General features: G+C 43.1%; 1 protein-coding gene across 1 annotated transcript in view; it reads left to right on the top strand.

Annotated features, from left to right (window-relative positions):
• The first annotated feature begins 7,129 nt into the window (after positions 1-7,129).
• The window catches only part of LOC134182187 (adaptin ear-binding coat-associated protein 2-like), a 9,298-nt gene continuing 3,386 nt past the window's right edge, over positions 7,130-13,041 (top strand). Inside the window, exons 1-4 of the mRNA XM_062649556.1 lie at positions 7,130-7,226; positions 7,311-7,411; positions 11,338-11,524; positions 11,584-11,692. Coding sequence (XP_062505540.1) covers positions 7,141-7,226; positions 7,311-7,411; positions 11,338-11,524; positions 11,584-11,692 — 483 coding nt within the window. The 5' untranslated portion in view covers positions 7,130-7,140. The remainder of the gene's footprint in view (positions 7,227-7,310; positions 7,412-11,337; positions 11,525-11,583; positions 11,693-13,041) is intronic.

Genomic DNA, 13,041 nt, shown 5'->3' with positions numbered 1-13,041 from the left:
CTGCTAGCCGGCGCAGTTTTACGAAGAGGATCGTGCATGTGCACGATGGCGTTGATTTGTGAGGCCAGGCGACTGACCGGTTGTAGGCAAGTTATTAGGCTCTTGCTAATCTACCACCTTCTGTGTCGTTTAGCAGAGCCTTAGCAACCTATTAGAAATCTTAGCTGAGACCAGCGGGCTGAGCTAAATAACTTAATTAGACTCAAAGCATGTCACATGACGAAGTATGGTCCCAGTCCTCCTCCGTGCTGAGGCCAACCACACGTGTGAAACCACATGGACCTATACACACGTGACAGCTAACGCACGTGGTGTAAGCAACCTAGCGCGGAGGAGGACTGGCTACGAGTCTAGTTCGATAGCCCCTTTACTCTAAACCCTATGCAGAGTTAGAATACTCGAGAGGATCCACATCTTACAATGCAAATTGAATGCAATCAATGGAAGTGCTATTAGCGTTGATGCTTGTTGGCCTGCTAGGACATATGCCGTCCGTCAGCCAGGCTTGGTTTTGCGGGGGCGAGGCTAAAAATAAATTTTTATATCCGGGAGCTTTCGCTTTTCTAGGCGTGGTTGCGTTTGGAAATCTACTGAAAAGAAGGACATTAAGACGAAGATCACTGTGTGTAGAAGATGTGCACGTAAAGGACAACATATTGGCTAAGTCTTATCCAATAAAACTGACGATAGACTGGCGTATTTGCGACTAATCACGTGGTGTCGTCTCGCTAGTTTTTTAGCACACTGCCGTCTCTTGGCGTTTTTTCACCAAAAACCTAGTAAATTGTAAAGAGGGCATGTGATCGCGTTTTACTGCATTCTAAAATCTGGTGTGCATCTACATACACGGGAGGTTTCTGACCCCAAACTTGACGCACTGTGCAGTAATGGGAGTAAGAATCGCCAAGTAGAAACCACGGTTCTGTGACTCAGCAGTCCTGTAAGGTGGGATATCGCTACTCTGTTGAGATTTCTTTACGCTGAGTGCTGTTTTCAACGAGTTATGGTATTCCTTTACTTCTTTTTAATATTGAGTTCTTATTGTTCTCTTGTTCTGTTCTTCTGTAACTCTATCAAATTGATTTTCGAGTTTGCTGATAGGTGTAAGTGTTTTGATAATATAAGGAGTCATAACTAGCCAAGGAGATTGATGTTGAAGAGGTGTAGAGGCTGAACTGTTTGTTCATGCATTTTAATACCTACTCTGCATATGCATGTAATATGGGGAAGAGAAAAAGTGGAGAAAGTGTTCATTCTGGAAGAGATTGCCAGTCTTGTGCTAGATGTGGCACCACTGCAGAGATCCAGAAAATTGAAAGAAGAGTTGAAACAGTGGGTAGTGTCTGCTCTTGAAATCAAATCAACCCAAAGTCTTGCTTGTGTCACAAATATGAACAATAATCACTCATAGTATTAACTGTTATCAAAATATCACTACCACACGACCAAAAATTCATCAGAGAGACTCTTACTAGAGGAATAGTGAGTAAGTGTACTACAAGTATATGCAAATGAGATTAATTTTCTAATAATATTAAATAGAGACATGTTAACTAAAGTTTATTATTAATAGATAGTTATTAAATTAATTGATTAGTTGACTAATTGTTGCACAGTCAATATATACTGTACTAGACATGTTCAGTAGTCTACTTTGTTGCTGTGATACAGACATGCGTTGTGTATTACATCATGCAGACAATTCTTTTCAAGACAGATCAACATTTAATTAGTCAGAAGCGAAACGGTAGAATACGCTAGCAAGTAGTTTGACAAGTTGTACAGTGTACAGTAGCCTTACATTTACAGTCAATGCCGATTCTGGCATTAGCATCAGCGGTAATGCAAGGTGATTACAACAAGTGGCATTCGCAGATATGAGCACACGGCCGTCTCGAATAATCTAGTTTTCTGACAACACCGTACGATGATAGCACGGTAGACAAGCTTCTAGTGAGAAAGGCGTCTAGTGGTGTGTCGAGTCAACGTTGTTGCAGTGCGTAGTTGAGCTGCCACTTCTGGCTTAGCATGGCGTTCACCATGCAACTTTCCTATCCCCAAACAAGGTCTCAAATCGCGCTGTTGACTTCGCAGGTGTTCAAACAACGAGCCCGTATGTCATACTATGTAACACATGTATTCCGAGACCGCCAAAGAGTCTTAATCTTATGTATTGCAATAAAATGCGTATTTTGTCGTGGCGGAGCACGTGGAGCTATATGCGGGAGTGCGGACCGGCGCCCTAGGAAATAAAAGCGAGGTCTTGCGGGACGTTGGCTGACGGACTGTACGATCAGAATGTAGGTAGAAAATGTTTTACTAGGACTATGTGTACGTTTGATACAGGTCAATGCCAGAAACCATTAACAGCATACAGTACCAACTTATAAGCGTTAACCAAATTTTGGGTATGTCTGTTCTTATTTTATGAGAAAGATTACTTTATCTCTCTCTAGATCACTAATACAGCAACCGGTTTTTTTAAATTTAGACTAACACTGTTTTTCTACCACCCTAGTCAACAGTTTGGTAGACATAAAATTTTAGACCTGCTGATTAAAGACAATTGATGGTGACAAACCGCAGAATTCTAACAACATCATGTGAAGTCTTTACGCGAGCTTTCTAGGACTTATTAGCACCAGACAACAAAATATTTTTGCTAGTTCGCGAACACCAGCTCAAATGGCAAGGCACATCTGTGTTGCTATTCAAAGGGTTTGACTGGAATCTTGCTAGAGCGCGGCCCCATTTCTTGGACACCATCATTTTCCGGACGCGAGTTCTCAGTTAGCCGTTTTTGAACGAAGTCCATACCACATCATATACAAATGTAGGTATCCAAGTTGTAATTGAGCACACCAAAAAAGAGCATTGTACCTCTTTTCTGCTTAGAGTAAGATTGAAAACTGTGCGGAGCCTTGCAGACCCCGTTCATTGGACAAAAGCATCCTTTACCGGACAGTAGCGTTTAGATTGCACACACGCATCCTTCAGCCTAGTTACTTATATATCGCTAATCAACAACTCTTTACTTACAAATCGTGTTGTTACCTTGCATGTCAGTCAAGATCTGTATGAGTTACAGTCAGTCAAACGCCCGTGTTAATTAAAAGGCCCCAATCGTCGGACACCTAATTTCTTGCCTTCGATCCTGCCTTCTCAGCAACAACTCTAGGTTTCGAATGACTGCAATTGGCTGAATTCAGTTATCTCAAAGGTCGCAGAACGCAGAACGCTCGCTTAGAATGTTTGACGGCAATTCTGAGTTATATCTCCCACAACCACGCGTCACTGTGTCCGTGTCCGTCTGTTCGTGTTCATGTGTCCGTGTCCGTGTGTCCGTGTACGTGTGACCGTGTCCCTGTGACCGTGTCCCTGTGTCCGTGTCCTTTTGTTTTGTGTATGTGTGTCCGTGTCTGTGTCCGTGTGTCTGTGTTCGTGTCCGTGTGTCCGTGTGTCCGTGCGTCCGTGTCAGTAAGTCAGTTACCGTGTCTGTGTGTCCGTGAACGTGTGTAAGTGTCTGTGTTCGTGTGTTCGTGTTCGTATGTTCGTGTCTATGTGTCCGTGTGTCCGTGTCCGTGTCCGTGTCCGCGTTTCGGTGTCCGTGTGTCCGTGGCGTGTGTCCGCATTAGTATATCCGTGTTAGTGTGTCCATGTCCGAGTGTTCTTGTGTCCTTGTGTCCTTGTGTCCGTGTTTCGGTGTCCGTGTGTCCGTGGCGTGTGTCCGCGTTAGTGTGTCCGTGTCCGTTTGTCCGTGTGTCCGTGGCCGTGTGTCCGTGTTTTTGTGTCCTTGTCCGTGGGTCTGTGTCCGTGTATCCGTGTGTCCGTCTCCGTGTGTGTGTGTGTGTGTGTGTGTGTGTGTGTGTGTGTGTGTGTGTGTGTGTGTGTGTGTGTGTGCGTGTGTGTGTGCGTACGTGCTTGCGTGCGTGTGTCAGTTTGTCCATGTCGGTGTGTCCTTGTCCGTGTCCGTATTTATGTGTCAGTGTCCGTGTGTCCGTGTGTCCGTGTCCGTGTGTCTGTGTCCGTGTGTCGGTGTCCGTGTGTCCGCGTCCGTGTGTTCGCGTTAGTGTGTCGGTGTCCATGTTCGTGTCCGTGTGTCCGTGTGTCCGTGTCCGTGTGTCCTTGTCCGTGTGTCCGTGTCCGTGTGTCCGTGTCCGTGTGTCCGTGTCCGTGTGTCCGTGCCCTTGTGTCCTTGTCCGTGCGTCTGTGTCCGTGTGTGTGTGTGTGTGTGTGTGTGTGTGTGTGTGTGTGTGTGTGTGTGTGTGTGTGTGTGTGTGTGTGTGTGTGTGTGTGTGTGTGTGAGTGTGTGTGTATGTGTGGGTGGGTGTGGGTGTGGGTGTGGGTGCGTTCGTGCGAGCATGCATGCGTGTGTCAGTTTGTCCGTGTCCGTGTGTCCTTGTCCGTGTCCGTGTGTCTGTGTCCGTGCGTCTGTGTCCGTGCGTCTGTGTCCGTGTGTCCGTCTTCGTCTGTGTGTGTCAGTTTGTCCGTGTCCGTGGGTACGTGTCCGTGTGTCCGCGTTAGTGTGTCCGCGTTAGTGTGTCCGTGTCCATTTGTCGGTGTCCGTGTGTCCGTGTCCGTGTGTCCTTGTCCGTGTGTCCGCGTTAGTGTTTCCGTGTCCGTGCGTCTGTGTCCGTGTGTCCGTGTCCGCGCGCGTGTAAGTATGTAAGTATGCGGACGTTTAAGTAGGCGTCAAATGAGTTTTGATGCTAGATTTTTGTAAACAGCTTGCACCCATTTCAGACACTAGTCACTCCAGAAACATCAAGATTCTCAAACGCTCTCTTCATCTGCCGGAAAGAGTGGTACCTTAGCTATACTCGCGTGATTGTTACACTTGCCACTCGTGCTGTTCCGTATTAATTGTCTGGCAACGTTGGCGAGTAAAGCGACGAATTCACTGCGAGTAATAGCCATCTATATATAGACTATACTATCTCTTTATTTAGATAACTTTTTGTAGAAAAGAAATAGACTCCAAGTTTGAGTTAAACTGCCACTCAGACTCTGTAGCCAAATTTGCCACCCTAGCGATAAACTCACTCCTGCCGTACAATATCGCACATTCTCACCTAAAACGGCTACCAGAAGTTGCGCTGCTACGAATCTACGTCCTACACAAAGTCTAGATCACATGTCTAGGAACTAAAATTTGTAGCAAAATGCCATGGCGTGTTGCCTGCAAATAGACTCGTAGATTTCAAAGGGAATATTTATTGTACTAAAGTAACTTTTGGCTTGATGAGACATCGCTTTAAAACTGGGTGTGGCAACTTGCAACAATGTGGGGACCGCCTAGTTTACATAGCCCAGCACCCACGCCCTTGAATTGACAACGTCTGCCTATTAGAAACTGGGTGTGGCTACGTCTTGCAATTTGCTAAGGTGGGAAGCGCTCAATTTACATTTCAAAGTATGCAGCCACACCCTTGAATTGACGAGTCTTACTGTTGAAGCTTTGATTGAGTCCTAGAATAGCGAAAGTTAGTTCATAATCTATGCGTTTGTATAGCTCGAGATAGAAATATTAGTCTAATGATACGTCAGTCTTAACTATTAGAGAGCATTAGATGATCATTTCTCACAGTATCATACTATGTTAAGCGAAATTCTACGTACCTGTGTTATACATACAACATTTAGTGTCCAAACATACATCCAAACTTTAGAAATTTTTAGAAGTAACTATGCACGAACCGTATTTTGCAGAATGAGTGTGGCTAACGTTACTACACCATATCTACGCTCCTGCGTTGAATAGACGCCTCTAGCAGTTCCAGCAAAACGTTCACGACACATACATAGACACTAACTACTCTTCAACGTTTCAACTGGTAAAACTCTTGCGGTTTTGGGTCATACTCAGCAGCTCGTAGAGTCCGATACTAGAGCACAAACACAAACGAGTCTACAGCTCTAGATTATACCTGAAACTTGAGTGTCTTGGCAAAGATCTGCGAGCCTCGACTCACGTTGAGCAAACTCTGCAGAGTCTACTCTTGTGCGAACACGTCTAATTTCCCTAATAATCACTCAACACACGTGATCTCTAAAACGATACAACCTATTTGCATTAGTAATTTACATTATAGTAATTGTAATTTGGTTGTCTCGGTGTCCGCGAACACTCGCGAGGTTGACTATTTTTCTGTGTTTGCCTGTTTTCTTTCATTAGGCAAATGCTTCATGCTTATTTCTTAAATATTTAATTAATTAAAGAAAATTGTTAAGCCAGTTAACATTTTTTGGCTTCGGAATGCAATAGTACAGACCACAGTACATTTCATCATCTAAAGCAAAACATGGTCTAGAGAGTGCTTCTAGCGTTTCTGCGAAAACACTCTAAGTAGGCGGAGTCTAGTCATCGTGTGCAGTGCATACTGATATACACATTGAGAATTAGACACAACCTATACTAGATGATAGGATGTGCTAGGGGATTGCCAGAGCGTCCGAATTTCTTAGTTGGCTTAGTTCGGTTGTATGTTGCTATTTACAGTTAATTAATAAAAAATATAATATTAATAAAAATTTAGTAACACAAAATAGCCTTGGCATTCTAGACTGCTTGCAGCGCTCTTCTCTCCTCCCACTCTCTCCTCCCATCACGTGCAGAAAGCGGTCTGGAATACCGAGGCTAAGCACAAAAGCAAAATCCCTGCTAGTAAATCCTAGGTTAGGACTGATGGAAATAAAGCGGCCTAGCGAGGCGTAATTTATTTAATTAACGCACGCTACAAGCAGCTAAACAGAATGAATTATCTAGATTACCAAAACAGCATATTCTGACTAAAATTTAGTACAAGACATCAAAATCATTAGATGCCCTATAACTTTGCATTGACAAAATCGAACTGTATGAATTTACTTTTGTAGGCATTGAATAGTTGCTACTAGGACTAAAAAACTAAGACCATAGAAGGCATTTCTAAAATTAATATATTTTGTTTAATTAATTAATAATAATCAGTTAATAGGTCCACCATGAGGAAAGTATCTCACTATAGATAATTAACTAGTTAATTAATGTCGACGTTTCCAAAATGAGGCAGCCATGGCCAGACCGCTGCAGCCTAGTCTCGTGACTGTACCTTGTCTTGCAATTTGCAGTAGCACGTGACCATTACGTCACGTGACAAAATGGCAGACTATGAGTCGGTCATCTGTGTAAAGTCGGAGGTTTTCGTGTACCGTATACCACCTCGAACGAGCACAAGAGGCTACAGGTAAGATGTAGAAGAAGTCTAACAAACTACTCAGCACGAGTCCGTCTGTTATCAGGAAACTCTAACGTGTGTGTTGCTATTCAGAGCGTCTGACTGGAATCTTGCTAGTCCAGACTGGACGGGTCGTCTGAGGATTACCGCTAAGGGCAAGGAGTGCTTCTTGAAACTTGAAGACAAAACAAACGGTGAGTGCGGAATGTAATTTAGTTCCAGGTCACAGGAACTGGGGCATGACTCTAGTGTTTCACTAAAATTTTAGTGTTTAATACTGACTCACTAACATTATCGCATTGATATTGGGTCACTCATCCTACCACATCCTAAAACCTGTGAACTAAAGTCCGTTCACGCATTAGATGGACTGAGGAATTCAGCGCGTAGCAGACTATAGTATGGGTTTCCGAGGTCTAATTGATATCGATGGACAGCTCTTGAAGAGCTTAATTCAATTACAATAATTATTTATTTCTTGCTATGAACAAAAGACCAGCATAAGCAACTTCCGGAATTGTAATGAGTTAGGGGTGGAGACAAGTTTAATCAGATCAATCTAGAGACAACCCCCAGTGAGATAACTCTATCAAATTACAGTGTGTAACAAAATACTAATGACGCAAACAATTAGAAACTTGTGTACAAGCAAGCATTTATTGATTTCCTGCATGGGTCTCAACAGAATGGAATTCTATGTTATACCAAAGGTTTGCGCGTTGCACCTCTCTTCCTGCTCTCAGAGTTGTTTTGATACAGTATTTATTGGTTTGTGTTTCCTGTGACAACACACGCCAAGAATGCAATCAGTCTAGGATAGCTTCTTGTACAAACATAACATCTGGCTTTCTTGGTAATCTGTTTAGCTAAGGTCCAACCCTCAGGCACGAGTCCATCTAATTCGTGAATAGACTTTAGCTTTCAGTCTAAATTAATTAATATTAATACCCTGAATTGATCTCAATAGTTGTCTTTGTAACTGGTTAGTCACTCAATTTTATTAGGCCACACTCAAATTTTGTTTTTCAGGTCGGCGGCTTATAATCATTTTGTTCGATCTGTCTTGGGAAATTTTTTCCACAGTATTTTTCTACGTAAAAGCATGATAAATGACTAATTGCTTCCAATAAAAGGTGGCATAGTAAAACTACAGCGAGTTTCAAGAGAGAATGGTTGTGATGAAGGCCATGCCTCAACAACAGAGTCAGATTAGAGTTCACTTCTGCGCATGACACACTAGACTCGAGGCAGTCTCTCCCCGCCTTCGACATTCCCCGGATTGTCAATTCTCGCCGGAGAGAGACTCAGGGTTCTCGCTACAGCGTGGCGGCATGGCGCAGCTCCACGTTCCAGTAGGAGTGCATCACGCTCAGAAATGGTAGATAGGAGTCCAAAGTCTTATGGCTAAGAAATGTGTGACAATTCCATACTACTGAAACACAATACTAATGGTGACAATAGCCACAAATCCAGGCTCTTACAAAATAACGCGGGATGACAGCCTCTCTCCAAACGTACGCACAAGTATTGATTTCAGTCCCAGATACATTGCCTCTGATTCTAGTCCCGAATGAATGAATGAATGAATGAATGAATGAATGAGATGTCTTATTTTACAACGGGAATGCCTCAGCACAGTAGCCGTTCTTCCAGGAACAGTGGATTTGCTTCCAGTGACCTGGAAATCACCTCTTCAGGCTCTTGTCCGGGAAGTAGCACCTAGAATCTACTTTAGACTAGCCATGGCTTTTTTCGAAGCAACAACAGTGGTCCACATCAATCAACGCCTAATGAGAGACTTTCTGTAGTTTTGTATTACGCATGCGCAACCTATGAACATCACTAAGAAGGGCTTAATTAGTGGCAATCGAAGTTGATTCCTTGCCAGGCACTTGATCGTATGTTACGCGCAATAGCTTCAATGCGAAGTCTACCTCACTGTCACATGAGATCGGCTCCAGTGTGCATGTCCGACTGTAAAGAGCAGACTGCATGCGTCGTGGACCTACCTATCCCACCACGTTCCCAAGAATCTCTAGCGAGAACCCTGGAGACTGGTACAGGACTGCCTACTGACGTCACTAAAGTGCTTTCCATTATTACACATTATGTACCAACTGCCTTGGGCACATTACACCCCCTTCGTCTTCCATAGTTGTTTTGACATGGCACACAAGCACTTCACAATCACCAGGAGATTGGCAGAAAGCGACTGAACAATGTTATTAGAGTAGAGAGAGAGCTGCAGGCTGCTCGTTTGAACTATCACAATGCGCCATCAGCATTCGTGGAATGTTTTGATGCTCCGTTCATTAGAAAACCTGTTGTTTTGCAGTAGACTAGACACTGTACGGCGTAGCAACAGGCTTTCAAGGCATAGGCCTACGTATACTGTAGAAGAATTCACTTGTTGAGAGGACACCACTTACTAACAAATCACGATATTATGACACAACTGATGACCACAAACGGCTCCCAGTCTGCTAGACGTATGACGTCTTCAAAGTTAATTGCACCAGAAGAAGGCGGTCCGGTACCAGTTTCTCCCCGCTCCAGAGTGACAATCCTGGGAACGGCGGGGCGGGGAGAGACTGGCTTGAGTTTACTGACACACAACTGCTGCCTTCTAATGACTAAAGGCTGATTCACTATATTGACGCTGACACTCAGCTGAGCGTCAACATCAAAGACGCCGCCTTGATGCAGGCGCTGTCCTTTGATGTTGAAGCTGATGCCGACGCTGGAATAGGGTCCATTTCTATTCCAGCGTCCGCGTCTGCGTCAACATCAGCGTCAGCATCAATATTGTGGTTAACGTTACAAACTTGCATCCAAACGAAGCCCTCAATGCTACATCGTCGGATAGCTACATTGCAGGGTTCTAGCCAAGTTTTCAGCAAAGCATGGCGGTAGGGCAGGTTTTCTAAAAGGGTGTCGTCTTTGTAAGGGATGTGGTTTTGACGTGATTATGGTTTGTTGAAAACATAGCCCTGGTGAGTTTTTTGTGACTTCGTCTGCTTATTAATAGACCTAGTTTGAATAACTTGGCTGTTTTTAAGATGATCTTTGCGGAAAGAGAATTAACTGTTTGCATGTCAATATTTGTAAGGGACAAGTATGTTTATATAGAAATGCCGCAGCATCCTCATTCAACTATGATGCTTCTCGGTTAGTCATCACGCTTTGTAACAAGATCAGCACACAACAGGGAAATAATACTGCCTCCCAGCACAGTAAATTAATAGCACACATATTGAGGCCATAATTAGCACTTTCTGTAAGTGTAAAAGGTCAAAGTGAACTGCGAGCAGTGCAAGCTTGTGTTTCCTGTCCTTGCTGTAGTGGGAGCACAGCCACTAATTCCACCTGGAATGTTTGTGCCCGTGACGTAACGGGTATCTCATTTTGAGAAGTAAAGCATGGCGGCATGCCACTCCTTAGTATGCCTGGCTAGAATCTGTAAATTGTCTTTCATTTCGACTTTCTCGTTGGTGAAACGTGACAAGTTGCCCCAGAAAGAAAGGAGCCATGGAATGACTAAAATCAATGCAAACCAACTGTTGATGGATATTTCAACTACAAAAGTTAGTAAGCAATTTAAGTTAGTAAATTCGTAGCAAAAAAAAAATTACAAAATTATCTACGAACATTTTATGATCACAGTAAACTGTTTGACTTCTATGGTCCACAGATTGACCTTTACTAAAAAGTGTGCTCGTTGTTTTTGTTTGGCATGTTTGTTTCATGAATTACGTATATTTCCGAAAATAGTGCCAAACACAAGCACAGACTGTTGCATTGTTTGTTTGCATATACCATCACACTACACAAACAAACTACCTAATCTTATCACTTGAGTCGTATTCCTGGTCTGTTGCATTTGTTCTTCATCGTCACTCAGCGGTTCTACCTTGGTGTTCATTTCATCACAACCGTACACATTAACAGACACGCATGCATATGACTGGGTTTGAATACTAACCCAGTGGGGCACTAATCGAGCATGGGGCAGTATTGTTTCTTATAGTCTCACCGCAGGGCACTATTTGAGCATGGGGCAGTATTCACAGAAATACGGTACAAACACTCGTGTGTACTAGAATATTTGATGACATTTTAGGTGAACTATTCGCTCAGTGTCCGGTAGATACTTTCCCGGGCACGGCAATCGAGTGTGTCCTCGATAGCAGTCGCTACTTTGTTCTCAAAATCGTCGACATATCAGGAAAACACGCGTTTATTGGAATGGGATTTGGTGACCGCGGAGATGCATTCGACATGAACGTATCTCTACAGGATCATTTCAAGTAGCAACTTCGCTGCAGCTGATTGTACGTTTTGTGGTAGTTGGTTTGGTGTGTTGTAGATGGGTCCATACGTCTGATAAATTGAAGGAAGAAGAAAAAAAGTTGGCTAGTCAACCGAGCAAGGACTATAGTCTAAAGCAGGGACAAACCATTACTATCAAACTCGGTGTACGTACATGTAAACAGCGATAAACCAATAGTAATAATAATTCGTAATACTTTGTTTGTTATTTGTTGTTATGTATCTATTTATTAATTAACAGAAAGTACTAAAGTTAGAATTATTTATTTGATTATTTACTATTACAGTCGACTCTCGTTATAACGACATCGAGATAGAACGACGTAGATTACGTGGGACCAAAGCGCATGCATACAAAACATGGTACGTCACCTCTTGATATACTGACACTCAATTTAAAGACACTGACATACAAGAGTATAGAGAAATTTCCTTTAATTTACAGACATCCGGGTCACTCAGCCTAGCCTCTCGTATACACATCTTTTGCACATGCTGCACACATGAAGCAACAGCTGCTGCTGCAGTTGTGTTTCATCTGCTTATACGACTGGGGCAAGTAATAGGTTTATACATTATATTAGCATAGCACAGTGCATGTTGTGAAGATGAATCTGGCTATGCCCACACAAAGATGAAACCACGTGCGTTACTGAGGGTCACACCCATGCAGATTTGATGTAGTGACCTCGTCACATAATGACATCAAATTGCCGGTCTTGAGCATGTTGGTATGTCGAGAGTTGACTGTAGTTACTTTCTTAAAATTAATTTTATTTTTAAATTCTATTATACAATCAAACACTAGCAAAGTAGGTTGGTAGGTCCTATAATGAGTCACTAAACGTATGCATGTGTAAGTAACTGTACAGGGGTGTCCCCAAGATTGTTGTAACACACGACGGAAATTGTCATAACCACACCCACTCTAATTATTGGCCCCGCCCATTTTAATTTTTACACTGAGATGCAACAAAGTGTTGTCATGGAACGCTCAAGTTGAGAAGGAACAAAGCGATTTATGTTGAAAGATAGTTTATCTCTCTGTCTTAGTTCACTGTGCTTGACCACATGATAGCTATATTAAGCCTTATAGCTCGTGAAAAATTTTCCAGACCTCAAGAAGCTGAGAACCTAAGTACATAGGATAGGAAGGCCCAGATATCTACAGAACTCGTTTGTTACCATCAGATATGATCTGAATAGTGGGCGGCACTGACAACCAGTGGTGATCTTTGAGTAGGTATATTACAATTAGGTTCATACCATATGGGGCATTGTCCTAATTGGTCTTACCTGCAAACCAAGCATCCCAGGGACTACTCGTTAGCCTCAAACAACTTCCCATTTATCAAAGTACAAATACAAGTCCAATGTCTTTATAGTCTAATCACTGCCTACTCATGCAGCAATTTGAGTAAAGCATGGCGGACCTGTACCAAGTGCAAGCCAAGGCGTGGCGGAGTGCCGTGCCTTTGTATGCTGGGGCAACAAC

Source organism: Corticium candelabrum, chromosome 7 (assembly GCF_963422355.1).
Source record: "Corticium candelabrum chromosome 7, ooCorCand1.1, whole genome shotgun sequence".
In the NCBI taxonomy this organism is placed as follows: domain Eukaryota; kingdom Metazoa; phylum Porifera; class Homoscleromorpha; order Homosclerophorida; family Plakinidae; genus Corticium; species Corticium candelabrum.
This window is presented reverse-complemented; position numbering and strand designations above follow the sequence as displayed.